The sequence below is a fragment of the Pundamilia nyererei genome, unplaced genomic scaffold (genome assembly GCF_000239375.1).
Source record: "Pundamilia nyererei isolate P.nyererei 1_Seehausen unplaced genomic scaffold, PunNye1.0 scaffold00009, whole genome shotgun sequence".
In the NCBI taxonomy this organism is placed as follows: Eukaryota; Metazoa; Chordata; class Actinopteri; order Cichliformes; family Cichlidae; genus Pundamilia; species Pundamilia nyererei.
In genome coordinates this window covers 648,601-666,402 of record NW_005187410.1, presented here as the reverse complement: position 1 = coordinate 666,402, position 17,802 = coordinate 648,601, and the positions used below count along the sequence as shown (strand labels likewise).

Below are 17,802 nucleotides of genomic sequence, written 5' to 3'. Positions count from 1 at the left end.
CTGTGAAATGGTCAATTGTTCTATCTGCATTTTTTGTCCTTCTCAGCTGTCATCCTCTCTATCCAATTTTGAACTTCCCACAATAACTCAGCTATCTTCCATAATTACTAACTTAAAGTCATCATCACGTAAACTTGATCCACTGCCTACAAATCTTGTTAAACTCTTATTCCCGTCTCTTGCCCCACTGATTGCTAATATCGTACACTCCTCTCTTATATCTGGTTCTGTTCCTTCTTCTCTTAAAACTGCAATAATAACTCCAATACTGGAAAAAAAAAATGGTTCAGATCCCTCCAATCTAAATAATTTCAGGCCAATTTCAAATCTCCCTTTCCTAGCAAAAATTCTTGAAAAGATAGTGGCTGCACAGGTTCATCATCATCTCATTGGAAATAACTTGTACGAACAGTTTCAGTCCGGCTTCCGTTCATGTCACAGTACAGAAACAGCCCTAGTAAAAATCACCAATGATCTTTTGCTTGCAGCTGATTCTGGATCTCCCACCGCATCCTCCTTCACAGATTAGCATCTATTGGCATCAATGGTACAGTACTCGCCTGGTTTACTTCTCATCTCTCTGGCCGCTCACAGTTTGTTCAATTACTCCCTCGCAGATCAGTATCTACTCCAGTTAATTCCGGTGTACCCCAAGGCTGTGACCTGGGTCCTTTACTTTTTATCATCTATCTCCTACCCCTAGGTAATATTTTTAGGAAGCATAACATCCAGTTTCACTGCTACGCAGATGACACCCAGCTCTATCCATCCTCCAAACCCACAGCTACTCTCCCACCCACATCCATTTCTGACTGTTTAATTGAAATCAAGGTCTGGTTTACTCACAACTTTCTTAAACTTACTGGCAATAAAACAGAATTCATTTTAATAGGCACCAGATCAAAACTGACTACAGTTCCAACCAGTCTTTCGTTATCCATTGATAACTGTTGTCACACCCTCCCCTCAGGTTAAGAGTCTTGGTGTCATTCTCGATAGCACTCTGTCCTTCACAGCACATATAATATCACTCGGTCTTCCTACTTTCATCTCCGTAATATTAACCGTCTTCGTCCCTCACTCACACGACACAGTACCGCCATACTTGTCAATGCTCGTCACATCTCGGCTGGATTACTGTAATTCTCTTCTCTATGATTTACCTCATAAATCCCTCCATAAACTGCAGTTGGTTCAAAATACAGCTGCTCGTATTATTTCCAGAACTAGATCCACTGAACATATAACACCTGTTCTTAAACAGCTCCATTGGCTCCCAATTCACCTCCGTGTCAATTTCAAGATCCTGCTTCTCACTTTCAAACCGCTTCATAACTTTGCTCCTCCATATCTATCCGATCTTCTCCATACATACTCACCCCCTCGTACACTCCGCTCTTCTTCAGCTTCCCTTCTGTCAGTTCCACCTGCTCGCCTGACTACCATGGGACTCAGAGCCTTTAGTTGTTCTGGCGCGAGACTTTGGATGCACTTCCACTTGCTCTACGGACCACACACTGTCTCACCACTTTTAAATCACTACTCAAAACCCATCTGTTTAGAATTGCATACACCTGATCTGTCTTAGGACATTTTTACCTTGCTCAGTTTTTATATTTGCTTTGATACTTTTATGACTGTTTGTGTCTAAATTTTATCTACCGTGTTTGCTATATATACACACATTTTTCTTATGTTTTTATGGTATTGTTTACGTGCTACTGTAAGGTGACCTTGAGGGTCTGAAAGGCGCCTAAAAATAAAATGTATTGTTATTATTATTATTATTATTATTATATTACTTTGTACAAAAACTGTTTCATTATATTTCATATATATATATAAAATTGTATTATGTAATTGTAATAATAATATAATATAGCTTCATAATGATTACAGGACATCAGACTACTTGTTCTTATTGCTTAATAATGCAGAATTATCATATAGAAATAAAAAAAAACTTGAAGTTGTGCCTATTTGAACACCTTGCCTGCCTGCAGCACTAAAGGACTCCGTGAGAGACGTCTGTCTCGCCCTAGCAGCACCTGTCCCTCTCCTCCTCTTCAGTTCGCCTCAACATACGCTCGTCATATTCTGTGATATGATTTACTCTGAGGTGTTTGACAAGGTTAGTGATGTTGCCACAACACCTCACTGTCTTGCCACATGTATCGCAAACTGCGTCTCGGCTGTTTGTGGAGGTAAAATATGTCCACGCATGACTCTGTTTACGCTCAGCCATTGTTGTTCGTGTGCACGCCAAGCGGCTGCGACACATTTATACAGCCGTATTTCGCATATGACTATGAAAGGCGTAAGAGGAAGTAGTTCCTTCCAATATAGATGATCCGAATGATATAGTTTCTTTCCACTGTGTTCCTGGTAATGATAAACTACAAATTTACCCCAAAGTACTAAAATATTGATATTTTAATATGAGAATCGATTCTAGAGCATAAATTACTGGTATCGGAAGAATCAATATCGATCCGCACACCACTAGTAATATTTTCTTGCCACACTCCGTAGTGCCAGCTAAATATTGTTTAATTGCCACAACCTACGTAAATGTTTCTTATTGACAGTTTCCTTTATGACCACTGTTTACCTGATTACTGCTTCCAGCAAGATAATGCACCATGTCACAGATCTCAAATCAACTTAAACTGGCTTCTTGAACAACGTAATGAGTTCACGGCCTCTATACTCAACAGATCTCAATCCAATAGACCACCTTTGGGATGTGGTAGAAGATTTGTTGGCTGCACACAAATCTGCAGCTGAGGAATGTTTCCATAACACTGTTGAATTGATGCCATGAAGAATTAAGGCTGTTCTGAAGGCAAAAAGGGGGTCTAACACAGTACTAACAAGGTGTACCTAATATAGTGTACATCCAGTGCATAACTGACCTTTCTGATATTGCATTAACTGGACTGCACTTTGAATTAGAGTTTTCCTTCAAGCAGTCATTGGAACAAGCCAAGTTGTGCATAGTTATTGTATGTGCATGTCATACATGACAGAGTAACAACACAGCAGTTCAATCCAGTAACAAAGCAATGGAAAACTAAATCTGTGTGAACTGCCAGATTTAAAAGTCAGTATGTTGAAGCAGAATCATTTAAAAAGTATCCTTAACTGATCCAATATAAATAGAAAAAATAATTTAGTACCACCATTTTCCTGTACTTTGGTTTTAATATATTCCATTCTTCCCATCAGATCTATCTGGGCTGTGATGTTTTTCATACAAGATGAATGAGATTAGCTCCACTTTATTTTTCTTCTAAGCTCAATATCTGTCCTACCTCTCAGTTTAAACTAAGGAATAATGGAAGACTGAATAATGCCAGGCTATAGAGATGAATAAAAATGTTGTGAATACTATAAATGAATATATGTTTAAAAAAAAAAAAAAAAAAGTACTGTCAATATAAATAAAAAACTGAGTCTAAAACATTAGGACGGGTCATATTTTAAACAACGCCACACACTGTTTAAATAGTCGGGTACTTTGTGTGAGCACTGTAAGAACCTCATAATTAAACACTTAGCACATGTTGTATATTTAGCCTGTATTGCCAGTAATGCCTTTGTAGAGTAAGCCACCTTGCCATTCTTGGCCACAGCATCTACCTCCACCTCCCTGGCACCACGTATGAATTTGGTGATGACAACTGGATGCTCCTGAAAGAGAGTCACAAGCAAGGTTATTCATTTGTGGGGGGAAAACAAAACGCAGTTGTGTATATTCATATTGAGAAGATATGAATCTTATGAAGAGAACTTTTCAGTTTCTGGCCTAGTGCCAACATCAACATAGAACTGGGTAGAATCCAAAAACTAAAACTGAGGAAAGTCTCTCTTCTCCTAAATGCTTTACCATTTTTTGCCATCACTTGAGAAAGCAGTGTACAGTGGGTTATGGCAGTTACTTTTGTTAACAGCTAGCCATCTGCCATTACATTACACCACATTGTACCCCGAAGAGGTGATGGTGAGTCACTGTAACATCTGGTCTGCCTCATTCAAACACAAGAAAAAGAGGTGACACTGCCCAGGTGTTGCATTTTTCTTTTATACACCGTAATTTCAACTTCTTGTCAGTCACGTTGAAGAACAGGCAGTCAATGAACAGCACAACAATAATGTTGCTGGAGAGATTTGGCTGACTAGGGTTTGTTTTTAGCCAGGCATGGATGTGTACCCTCTCACCATGCTTCAGGTCCCTAACACATTGCATACAGCATCCACTTCCCTGGCCACCATCAGCATCAGGCGACACAGCAGACTGAACACCTGATCCCCGTAGCTTAAGTTCATCCATATATGCAGATAAGATATTTCTATTCTTGCACACATTTTTCCTTATTTTGCTTTTAACTACAAGAGGCTGTGATTATTGCCTTGTTCCAAGTGTATTAAAATGCCATGAAAAGGTTTGCTTTGGTGCTCTGAAGGTGTAAAATGTGCATGTGTGTACGCATATAGCCCTAAGCAAAGGCCCTTGGAGGGGCCAACTGCCTCCAAGCTGCCTAGGTGTTCAGTGGAGTAGAGATGGGCACATAATACTAGTCAACAGCCGTTGCCAGCTGGTAGCATTAGTTAATTGAAAGCAAAGGGACAACTTTGTGCAAAATTAATGTGATTGTATATGCTAAACAGAGACAGAGGGACCAGTAGAAAAAGAAAAAAAAAGGGTGAGACAGAGTTTTATCGCAATATGTCTCTTTTGCAGGTGCAGGTAAGTACAAATAGTTAAGAGTGAGCTCACCTGGGACACGTGTGCAGCCTCTTCCAAGAAGCGTTTCATCTCCTCTTCACCGTACACAACGTTCATAGCAGAGCCACTGGCACGATGCAGGCGAGGGAGAGAGAGTGGGGAAGGGAAATCAAAAGGGCACAGGAGAGGATGAGAAACAAGCAAAAGAGGAGAACATACAAGCTTCAAATGATTGTTCAAAAACACTCATTATCTCTCCATTGCATCACTATTACCATCAGGAACAAGGTCTGGAAACAGTTGAAATAAGGAGCGAGGGAGCGAGAGAGACTGGGAGAAGAACAGCTATTTAGGTCGAAAAGCACTCCAGGCTCTAGAAAATGAGTTCAGATCTTCATCATTAAAAAAACAATGGATTTAGGCTAGTTTTGTTGTGGTTGTTGTTTTTGATTTTAGACTGCTAGCTGGGCTATCCTCCTGATAGAAAAAGCGTGGTGAGTGAAACAGGATGAAGGAAGGCCTCATGCTTGGGTCAGAGCTTTATACCTTAGCTCTCTGTAGCTTAGAGGCAGATATACTGTATGTCTAAACCCCAACACAAAACTGACCCTTCATTCAGGAAACCAGTGATATATTTATATCGCATTTAAATGAAGGCATATAACTGACTCAGATGCCATCTAGTTTTTGCCTCACTGTTCTCGGAACATTCAAATGTATCCAGCCATTAAGATTAAAGCTGTTCAGCATGCTGTGTAAGTGCTGCTGAGTTAAAACTTGATGGCTTATGTGTCCAGTGTTGGCCAAAATCAAAAGTCAGCATTCTATTAAAACCCCCTAAAATGTCTATGCTTTAATGTCTTTCCATCCATTAGCCCAGCATATAATGTGTCCAGTATTAGCAGGATTAGTAAAAGTTGTGATCACAATGAGTTTTTTAGTTCTAAAGAGGTGCACATTTGCTGGATAATGTAATGGTAATCATCATACTTTGAAAATTCAAGACTTTTTTTAAGGAGTAAGTAAAAATGCTGTCTTAATCTTAACCAACTTTCAGTAAAAGGCCACATGCCTGATGTAAAATGATCCTAATGTCTGACAGACAATACGTTAGTTAGGGTTGGCCAGTTGGAAAGTGGCAAGTATTAATTAGGTGCTCAGTTGTAAACCCTCGTTTGTTTACTTTCACATTCTGATGGGATTTCAACTTCCAAGACTTCCAGCTAGCTCCCAGTCAGAGACGTTTCACCATATCAGACACTTATTAAACAACTGGAGTGCAATAAACTCACTTGATGCTTTTTTTGTCCCCTCTCCCCCACTAATAAAAGCAACTATGGTAACTCACCCACACAGATATTTCACACGCGTAGCAAATCTTCAGGACTTTGCATTTGCACTTTGTATTTTCAAGAAAAGCTTTTGCAGCATTTGTTAAAAGCAAAGAATAAGACGATGTCTCAATCTTTCTGCTCTGGACTCACATCTCAGATGCATGTTTAAAAGACGCGACCTTCATAAAATGGTAAAACTACAGACTAGTTTAAAGTCTGCTTTGCTTGTCACAGCAGTAACAATACTAAGCAAATGTTTACACAACTAAATGGAAAGATTAAGTTAAATATGCAAATAGTATCACTTTTGTCGTTTGTGTGCACATTTTACTTCTACAGAAAACTGAAGTATGATTCCGACAAGGATGAGAGTGTTTAGTGTGTAAATATGAGTATCTCTGCATATGTACTGAGGCTGAGCAGAACACTCAAAATATATTAGCAAGCATGTCAGAGGGAAAAAAGTGAAAAAAGCTGTAGGGATGCTAAAGATCAGGATGAGTTCATCGAACACTGATGCTACGGAGAAGAGAGGAGCTTCCACTCCACTGGTATTCAACAGAAGTCACTGTAAGTGGATTATTATTCATTTCATTCGATCATAAACTGTATGATTATAGTTCCTTCAACATCAAACAGAAGCACACTTTAATACTGGTACATATCACTTGACTGAATTACATTAATATTGCCTCGTGCACAAAACTCATGGGTTTCCCACAGTCCCCTGCAGTGAATAGACAAATCCTGTTTAAAACAACATCACAGCTTGAATGTAGAAACATACGTTTTCGGTGACAGCAGACTGCCTGCCGAATCCAGGGTGCCATCATGACACCTTCTGGACAAAAGTGTCACTGCATGACTGAAGCAGCGTTTGAGTGAATGCAGTTCATTAATCATCATAACTTAAAATCTGTTTTATCCATCTAGTAATTATGCTGTGAATTAGCTGTTAAGAAATTCCATTGATTTCCCTCTCAAGTCTCAGTAAAACCAAGGGTGTACTTAGTGTGTATTTATTTAGGACAGAAACGTGGCACAAGATAAATTCTGATTAGATTTTATACTTGCAGGCCACTACAGTCTATATTTTTTGGAAAAAGATGAAGCAAATTATCTAAAAATATCTATATATTTTAAAGTATTAATGATTAATATGCAACATTTACAGTTAAGAGACTGCTGATGGAATAAGAGAATCTGAACTACCCCAACCTTTGTGATGGGAAACAAGATTAGTCTGGTTGTTATGATATATTAAAACCTACCTCAGAACATAGGAGGGCCTCAGCAGACAGGGGTACCCCACCTGGTTAGCGAAGGCAAACGCGTCTTCCTGTGAGGAGACAGAAGTGCACAGCAGACGTATTATAGTTGGGCCAGAAATCAAAGGGAATAAGCTGCCACAACTCGGAGCTCCACATATAAATGTGCATCTTGAAGCTCCAGTGACACTGCACTAAAATTTTAGAAAAACACATCTGTCAACTGAAGTGGGATTTTTTTTTTTTTTTTTTTACATTTCTGCAATTTTACATTTTGTAGTAAACAACTTTAACTGAAACATAAAGGTTTTAAAATCCAGTTGATATTAGGGGAAGGGTTGGGGTTGCTAATATAAAGTTGGACAGGTGCTTTCAAATGCAAACGTTCATCAACATCCAGTGCAATTTTGCTTTTTATAGAATAAAAGTTCTGAAAGGTTCTGCATATTAGCTGTTTAGGACATCTGTGTAAATTACAAATACATCGGTTTTGGAGGACACAGTGAAAAAATATTTTATTCCTTTAACATACTAAAATGTGTTAACAGTGTTAAAAACTCTAAATGTGGGAGAATATTTAGTCCAGACATGACAGTTTAACCAGAGTATCAAAGTACATTTAATAATACCTAGATTCATCTGACTTGTGTAACTACTATGTTGTTGCTGCAATAAGAAAGCTTATTGATTACAGACACTTCAGATAAAAGACTAAATATCAAAACAAGGAATTCTTGTGCTCATCCTCTTAAATCTTTTATACAGCAAGCCCCTGTTTGACCTTTTCTCAGTTCAAAAACACATATTATACTAGTGTCTCATGAACAAAGGGTGTACTCCCATATCTGCGAAGAACAGAACAAATCAAGCAAATACAAGGGGGAAGATAAATGCTCCAAGAGTGAAAAAGCATGGGGCTTACATTCATCTCCCTTTTGAACCCTCCCTCTGTCATGAAAAGAGTGAATGAAGAAATTGTAGGAGTTGTGGACAGAGTCTAGAAGCAAAAGCAAGGCTGAATGTCGTCCTCCTCCTCCTCCTCCTCATCATCATCATCATCATCATCATCATCATCATCATCATCGTTCTCTCTATTCTGTTTCACCGCATGTCTGGTCTTGTTCTCTCCATCATTACCCACTCTTCACTCACCAGGTGAAGTACCATTTACCAAACAGAAAATAGCTTCCCAGAGATGCAAGAACCATCTCCCTGAGGCTCTCCTGGAGTTATTCCAGCCAATTAAAAACAAACCGTTTCTCAAAGACTGGCATGAATATAGAATATACGCAAACCTTGGAGAGAAGGAACTCTATCTGTGTGTGTGAACTAGATAATCACTCCTCAGTGGTAACTGAATACAAGAGCAAAGGTAATGGAAGAGACATTTTAGCACCGACTGCAGACATATTTCCACAGTGCTCCGCATGTTCCACAGAGCAGTCTGCCAGTGTTTCATTCAGATGGAGCCAGGAGTGAGTATAGCCAGCCAATTACAAGAAAAAGACTAAAAAAAGACATGCACGTAGTAGTGAATAGTACCTTTGTAAGGAATATATTTTAGAAATAATAAGCATGTGTGTAGAAAATTCTAAATATTAAAAAATAATGCTAATTGATAAATCAGAAAAAAGGCATTTCCATGGTCAAATATGTGCATCAGTAAACTGCGTGGGGTTTGATGATCTTAATATTTTTCATAGTTTTGAAATTTCTCATCCAAACACTATGATTGATATTCATAGGAGTTCCCTGTAAACCATCAAGATCGTCTTATAGAAACGAAGTAAAACGCTAAATTTCCAATCACTTTATGTTCTCTGCCTCAGCTGACAAGCAAAATCTTGTTACAGTTTCTCCAGGAACTGTTTTACACCATGTTTTGACTCTAAAAACTTTTTAAATGGCTGCAATATTAACACACTTTCCACAGCAGAGCTGTAATAAATCTAGCAATGTATACAAGTAAATGTCTTTACATGCCTTGACTCAAAATATTGTCTTAAAATCTTTGCCTCAAAATTGTTAACTGCAGTTACAAGTCGCAAATGTCACTCTTGCATTTTGTGATGGTGAATATAAGAGAAAGCATGTACCACACAAACTGAAGGGAAAAAAAGAAGAAGTTGAGAATGCTAACTAGTATTTGAAGTGCCATTATGTGTTAGGGCAAGTCTCATATATAAGCACCAACTCAAAATTAAAACCTCTTTCAATACATTTTGATTTTTTTTCCCCGTTATCAGAAATAATTAATGGTATAATACTGATCCTTGGGCCACAGGTAAAGAGTTTGCTGAGAAAAATCTGCATCCCAGCATTGTACTACTATACAACTTTGTCACATCAATAATTCAGAATTTGCGAGTTTCCTCTCACCAGGGAGCTCAGGGCCCTCCATGGGGCTTGGGCAACCTCGAGGTCATCCAGGATACTGGAGAAGACTGAGCGCTCTTCAGCTCGGTCGATCTGCAGGGGGCTCGTCCCGAGAATCTTCACCCCACTCATGTGCAAGGGGACGGCTAGGTTGTTAGGAATCTGACCTCCCACTGATACGATGCAGCCAGAGCAACCCTGGAGAGGAGTAAATAGAATAAGAAGAATGCAAAAGAGCAGGCACTAAATCAACTAGAATACTAAAACAAGAAGAGGAAGAGGGGAGAAAAGACGGGAGGAGAGAAACCCTGCCTATAAGCCAAGATCTACATTCTGAAACCACTTTCAATTATTCTGACCTCTGATCACAGTGAAAATATGAGACAAGCACAAAGAGTTGATCTTGGTCGTGCCATGGGTTTAGTTATCACCGGGGAAGATAGATGTGTGTGTGTGTGTGTGTGTGTGTGTGTGTGTGTGTGTGTGTGTGTGCGCGCGCGCTCCTTTTAATAACAGCGTGCAGCCCCTTTTCCTGTCTAGCTGATCCAAGGGGGATGCTGTTTCCATGGCAATGCCAGGTTGTATCTCTTCATTATTCATGGCCTTGCTCTCCTGCTCCTGTCCAGGGTTTATCTCCATGCTCTAATGCCATATTTATCACACACACACATATACAAACTGTAGCTGTGAGAGAGGGATTGATGGTAATGCTATCTCCCTGAACAAACAAACACTTAATCACACTCTGATCCCATCTCAACTTTAACTGGATTACATTTCCCCTGCAAGGGAAAGTCAGCGGACGCAAGTATACAAACACAGAACACAACATAAATACACAGGTGCCAACAAACCTATACACGGAAAATAGCAGGGAAACGTTGCCCTTGAATATTCTTTGACAACATCTGAGTCACCTTACGACACACACACACACACACACACACACACACACACGGCCAAATGAAGAGGTCGGTCTGTGAGCCAAAAGTTTTCAATCCGTTTTTCCGCTTTCCTACTTTTGAGTCTTTATGACATCAAAGAGTCGGGACATCCTTAATATAGGCATCTCAGGTACATCGCTCTGGCGGAGGGCGCATCGCTCTTGCTAGGGACACAGTAACCCTGTCCACCTGTTGTTCAAATTGTTTGTTTGCAAAAGGGCAATGAACCAGAAGAACGTTGGCTTAAATGGGAGCCAAAATGGCTCATTTCAGACAGGATGAGGGGCTGTATAAGGCTCAGAGTAAGATATATAAAGTTAAGAATCGTGCAAAGTACTTTTACTCCAAGTACAAAAATATGGAGATGGAAGTGAGCTACATTTAGGATGCTAACTGTCAAATAATTTATTTATAAAAGTCCACAATACACTGTTCATTTGTTTTTGTTCATAAAATCATCAATCCAACAACCATTTACCACTTCTCCGTGTCCAGGTTGCAGGGGTAAGAGTCTACGCACAGCCCCCAAAAATCTCCCCCTGCCTAGCCACTGCTTCTAGCTCATCTTGGGAGTTGCCAAGGCCAAGTTAGTCCATAGTGCCCTCAGACTGCCCTAGGGTTTATTGATGGTAAGGCATGCTTGAAACACATCACCTACGTGGGCTCCGATAAGATTTCCTAGTCCTGATTCTCAATCCACCTCAGCTCTTCCTCGTAATGTGGAAGCAGCAGCATCTCTGACCAGGTTCCTAAAAGACCTAGCATCACACCTTAACTTGAGCTCTACCACTTGTATGATCCATCTTGTTTTTTTTTCCAGTTACTGCCCACATCTTCTAGTCATGACTAAGAGTAGGATCATAGATCAACCAATAAATCCAGAAATAACCATAAAAAAATAAAAAAAACTTCATTATGCAATGTTGCATTATGTAAACCAAAAGCAGAGATAGATCTCTACATCTAGATCTCTACATCTAGATATCTATATCTCTACATCTCTATATACATACACACACATAAAAAAAGAAATAAAAAAAACAACCCACGCAAAACAACAAAAGCAAAATGTCCATTCTTTGCCAATTTTTTTCCCCCCACATTTAAAAGAGTTATGTTAAGCTGGTTTTTGAGGCAAAAATTGGTGTGACACATAAAGAGTGACAAAGCTGCTTGCTTAACAGTTTTCTGAATTCATATATAAGAATAAGAGAAAATTCAGACAGTGGTGGTTATGTTTCATCCATGCCACTCTGAGCAGAGAAGGTATTTTTCCTCCAACACTGCGGCGATCTACTCTGTGGGTAGTCCATGGTAATAAGTCACAGTCATGCTGCTAATGTTTGATTTCTATATATTTTTCAATAAAGAATTATTCTTCAGCAGTGCAGAGAAGTTATTATGCCATTATATGAGTGCTTGTGTGCTGGTCTCGGATTATAAATCTACTTGCCAGTATTATCGGGCAAACATTTAAGTCCACGAGTGCACTCTGCCTTTGATATAGCTGTCAAGATTGATTTCTTTAATAAATATGCATCATGTACTTAATCAATATAACTCTGTTTATGGGAAATTTAAATTGGTTGCAATGCAATATTTAAATCAGATTCCACAGTTTACATATGAATATAATCGTTTTCATTGACAAAACCCTTTAACATATTGGTGACCTGCCCAGGGTCTACTGCCTCAACACTGAGCTGTGATAGGCTTAGAGTTTTAGATCAAAGCAGGGCAGTACATTTATCTTTGGTATTTTCAGTAATTCAGCATTTAAAGTTGTAGTATGTTTGGTTTGGACAGTGTCTTAATTGTATTGCATTAAAATATTTGTTCGTTTACAAAAAGTAGAGAAATATGTGTATTTTGTTTGAATTTCCACAAATGAAAAAAAGTCACGTGTTCGGTAGTGTTTTAACCTCCTGCTGGGTGATATCCAGAATGCGTTCCAGGGTCAGTTCTTCAAAGTAAAGGCGATCACACTCATCGAAGTCTGTGCTGACCGTCTCTGGGTTGTGGTTTACTACAACTGTCTTCTTGCCCATTTGTCTCAAGGCTCTGATGCTGGACACCGCACACCAGTCAAACTCAACACTGCTGCCTGGTGGTCAAATGATTGATAAATAGGTTGGCCATCAAAGGAAGATCACAATTTCAAAATTTCATCCTACAAAGTTTTAACTTGAAACAAAATGCAGCAAGTTTCAGTTATATCCCATCTGGGTAAAAAACACTAGACAAGAGAAATAATGAAAAATTTACATCTTAGAAGTAATAGTGCTATTTTTATTATCACATATTGCAACAAACAAACAATCAAACAAACAGTTTATTATTACACTCACCTATGTGGTAGGGTCCACAACCAAGAACCATAATTCCCTGGTCTTTAAAGTCCAGATCGTGCTCCTAGTGAAGCAGACAAATCAACGATAGACTCTTGCATACATAAACCATGTTTTAGCCTTATTTTGCTGCCAAATTTTCTTTCATTGTCTTCTCAAAACAAATAAGAAAGTCAGCCAGTGGATTAATATGTGCATTTACTAGTAAATATACTAGTGTTTGGTCATGCTACAGTATTGTTTGGACTGTGATTTTATTCTATTGTTAGGTTGATGCTAGGCAACATAGTGATATAATTATATATTTTTGTGGATTTAAAATTAAAATGATGTGCTTTTACAAAGTGTTCAAGGTGGATAAATGCTACAAATGGGTAATTTTAGCCCATTTGTAGATGCCTACCAGGCCACACGATGACATCATAATATCAGATTTAGATAAGAACCTTCATGGGCCTAAGATGTTCCTGTGTGTTCATTTTGTCTATTCAAGTCCTGATAGTGAAAAAAGTTTGTAGGCAAACAAATAAACTGTGTGCCTCACATAGTAAGAGATACAGTAATTCAATTTTATACATTCAATAATTGTATATTTACAAACGACTTTGTTTTTCCGAGACCACATACCTGACCGTGGTAAGTACAATACAGGTAGTTGGTCATTGCTGGGTACTCTGCAGCCAAAGTGTCAATCTAAGATGAGAGAAAACAAAATGTTAAAAATGGGGCATTTAAATAAATAAATAACTCTCAACTACTACTCTATAATGTAATCATAATGGCCAACATGGGAGTAAACCAGTTTAAGCATTTGAAGAGCATGCAGACTCTCTCCAGAACGAAGAAATTTGCTCATTTTTACGAGGTTTACCACGATACCGCATAATTACAGATTATCATGTGTATTAACTTCAGTATGTGGTTAAAGACAGAACATGTACTAGCTGATGATGTATTAAATAAAAATAAATTTGGACTACTAAAAAGTTAGCCTCTGAAGCTGATACAGCTTCATCCCTTTACGCTTATGAACTCTGCTGTTGTCCCGGCCCTGTAAAAAACAGATTTCATGCCAGGCTGGTGAATTGGATTTGCAGATGTTAATAATTTAGTCACCTGCTTCAAGAAATAAAATTTGGACAAAGGACATGTCAATACAGACTAAGATGCAAAGACAACTTTACTGACTCTCTCGCTATATGCACTTTTTATGCTTCCCTTTTAAATATATTTGTAGCCAGAGGATACTTCTCTGTTGAGGTGTGTGTATATATATCGATTAGCCAGAGTCAGTTATCTGAGCCCATCTGGTCTCTACTAAAAGGATCAGCCCAGTAATGCTCACCTGTTTGACCCAAGGTCTGATGCCATAATTGAGCCTCAGCTCTCTTGCTACTCCCTCATTGCAGCCTAGAATCTGACCAACCTGCCGGTCTGAGAAGCCGTCCTGCTTGGCCTTTAGCAACATCCCCTTGGGGACTGTGCCACTGTGGGAAAAGATAATCAGCAGAGGTAATTAGGCAATTTTGCTAACCATTCTGAATCTTAAAGACTGTCCACAGTTTGATGCATTTTAAGTGTGAATCCCTGCAAATGCCAGACATTAGTATGAGAAAAAGAGGAAAACGTCCATAGAACCATAGAAATAAGAAGGTGAAATCGAGTAAGTGGGTCATGACTAGCTCACTTACCCAGCAGCGGAGACCACAGGGAAGCGTCCACCTCAGAGCAATCAATAACAAATTGACAAACAAGGTGCAAAGTTGTGGGAGCATTAGGCTGGCAAGTGCAGCCATTTAAAACCCATTTGAATCAATAAAACTTCCACGTGAGCTGTAAGGTTACACAGATAAATAGCAGTGGGAATAAAGTTGGGAATCGGAAGGTGAATTCTGAATCATGGTAAAGAGAGTATGTGGTTTGTGTGCAGAAAAGTCACAATCAGGAATACAACACGTAGAGCGACGTCTGAGAAAGGAATAAGATATCTTTTTTTTATTCCTTTGTCTATTTACATTTTTACTTATTAAGTGATACCATGCCTTGCACAATTTACTTGCACTGATAGTCTGCATATCAATTTTCTATTGATACAATAAATCCTCTTTAATAATAATAATAATCCCCTTTTAAAATAATTTTGATCAAAGAATTTATATCAGTTGGCATACTACCTATTGTGATGGTAAAACAGTTTATAGTCTGTCAATAGCAATGTTTTACACATTAAGACAAAAATTCTCTTAATGTCTCTCACATCATTGTGCAGAAACTTTTGCCCACTCATCTGTTGCGGGGCGTGGTTTGTGGCGCGGCTGCGTAGTGTTAAAGTTTGGAAAATGTGGTCCGTTCCGTCATTCTCCTCTCACATTATCTTTACCATGTTACTTCAGTTCATAGGGGCTTTTGGGTATTTGTTTTTGCACAGCTCTCTTAAAGTCAGGTTGAGTGTTGAATCTGGGCCATTATAAACACCTCGACCCTTTTCTTTTTCAGCCATTCTGTAAATATGCTAGGCAAACTTGTTCTCTTGCATGACCAGTTTTAGCTGTCCAATAGATGTCATAATTGACTCTAGAATACTTTGGTATACAAAAGGTGCTCGTGGATGTCCATGTACTGTGGCTCCAAAACAAACCTTAATCACCAGCCCCCCACCACTACTCTTGACAGCTGGTATGAGTAGTTTATACCAATATGGGTTTTATTTGTTTGTTTTCTCTGCATGTGGTGCTGTGCATTATAGACAAACATCTCCATTTTGGTTTCATTTCCTAAAAGGACATTGTTCCTTGTCTTGTGGTGTGTTTACATGCAAACTTAAAGAAGAGGCTTTCCCCTGGCAACCATCCCTAAAAAGCCATACTTGTTCAGTTTTTTTTTTCCTAATTGTACTGTCATGAACTTTAACATTTAGCATGCTAAATGAGGCCCGTAGAGTCTTAAGATGCAGCTCTTGGGTATTTTCCAGTTTTTCTGAGCATTGCACGGTCTGACCTTTGAATTTGCTAGTACGTCCACTCCACTGTTTTGTTCTGTTTTTTGCTGAAATAATTTTCCACTTGTGAATATTCTCACTGTAAGAAAATGAATGTCAAACAGCCACGTAACCCTTCCCAGATTGATGGGCAGCAAAGGGTGACTCTTTCACATCATTGCTGATGTCTTTCGTCCTTGTTCTCTCTCTCTCACACACACACACACACACACACACACACACACACACCTACCTGAATGGTCCAGACCTGCAAACTGCTTTCATACAGGTTTGTCCACAGGTTTTATAAACTGTTTTATAAACTATAAACTTCATAGATTCGGCCACACCTGATGTTGACCAATAATCATGTGCAATGGCAAAGTAATATTTTTAGTATTATTCAGTTTCTTTTTGGATTTGTATTTCATCTGAGGTTGCATTTACCCAATTTTAAAACTGTCTGGGGAGAATTCAAAATATGTCCTGACACAAAACCTTAGAATTTAAAGAGAATGAACTTTTTTACCATGACTCTGTTAGCTTATCACAAGATCTGAGGTAGTGTGACGGATTCTGTTATTAGTAAGTACTCAAGGAAAAATGGTCCTTTTAAATTTGTTTTGTTTACATGTTGTATTGAATTTTCTAGCCAGCTAAAAATCCAAACTATAATTGCAACATTACTGCAGTAAAATGACAGAGGAGGTGGTAGGTAAAACCGCTCCAGTGCATGATAAAATATTAAACTTTATTAAAACAATACAACATTCCACACATTAAAAAAAACATAATATAAAAACACCACATTGTAAGTGTTGAAAGTATTCTTTTTAGGAGGTATGCAAACTTCCATTTGCTTCCTGATTCAGTAATGAGTTTAAACTGAACAGATGAATATGCTGCTATAAAGTTGATATTGACTTTATCATCCAACTCCCACATACAAAGCAACAAGCAAATGTAGCAGTATTTCTTTAACTCAAGGTAGAGACAATAAGGGATTCTATTTTCCTGGTAAACCACTGCCTTTTCTTCCTGCTCCTTATCTGAATTATTTATAACCTTATAGCGTAACAATATTGGAAATGTCAAGTGTGTTTTAACTCCCACTGCACGTGGCTTTGCTGAGAAATAACAAACCCAAGAAAGGGGAGCGGCAAGTCAGAATCAAAGGAAAGACATTTGATCCCAAAGCTTGGCTGTGTTGTGAGCAATTTTGTCTGGAAAAGCAGTTTAAAGAATGAAGAAAGCCCCTCGCATGCCATGAACCGATGTGAATAGACCATCGCGCACAAATAAAACACTCCACCATATACTTGCCCGGAGCCATTGCGGCTATGTGTGAATAGAAAGTTGCCATGTATTCTGACATATTGCAAAGACACATGAACACACAATATGTTTTAAAAACTCACTTTCCCTTGAAGTTTAAACTTTTAAATGATTATATTTACATTTGTGTGCATAAATCATTAAATTGCTAGGGACTGTCTGTGGTTTATCTATACCCAGGTATCCATGGCAGCATGATGCAATTTTAATTTATAGAAATGCAAGTACCAATAAAAAAAAAACAACTCAATACTATATTCATATTGACTTTTGTGCAAACAACTTTGGAAAAATAGAACAAATGGTCAAAAGTAAGCTTTCTTTGGAAATGTTAACACCATTGCATAAAAGCATATAATGCGTAATGTAGCAACTTTTGCAGAAGTCTCAACATGTTCTGTCTGAGCCCGACTCCTCCTTAGAGGACTGCAGAGTTACATTATGCAGCCAGTGTGTCTTTTTTCACTAAGCCAGCTGACCAAATAAGAGAG

At 38.6% G+C, this 17,802-nt stretch overlaps 1 protein-coding gene across 3 annotated transcripts in view; it reads right to left on the bottom strand.

Moving 5' to 3' along the window:
• The window catches only part of cps1 (carbamoyl-phosphate synthase 1, mitochondrial), a 61,803-nt gene that overhangs the window by 25,438 nt on the left and 18,563 nt on the right, over positions 1-17,802 (bottom strand). For all 3 annotated transcript variants that reach the window (XM_005723279.1, XM_005723280.1, XM_013908385.1), the window contains 8 exons: positions 14,345-14,486; positions 13,627-13,692; positions 13,000-13,063; positions 12,574-12,755; positions 9,711-9,905; positions 7,335-7,402; positions 4,781-4,856; positions 3,616-3,693 (listed from right to left, as the gene is read on the bottom strand). In XM_005723279.1, coding sequence (XP_005723336.1) covers positions 3,616-3,693; positions 4,781-4,856; positions 7,335-7,402; positions 9,711-9,905; positions 12,574-12,755; positions 13,000-13,063; positions 13,627-13,692; positions 14,345-14,486 — 871 coding nt within the window. The remainder of the gene's footprint in view (positions 1-3,615; positions 3,694-4,780; positions 4,857-7,334; positions 7,403-9,710; positions 9,906-12,573; positions 12,756-12,999; positions 13,064-13,626; positions 13,693-14,344; positions 14,487-17,802) is intronic.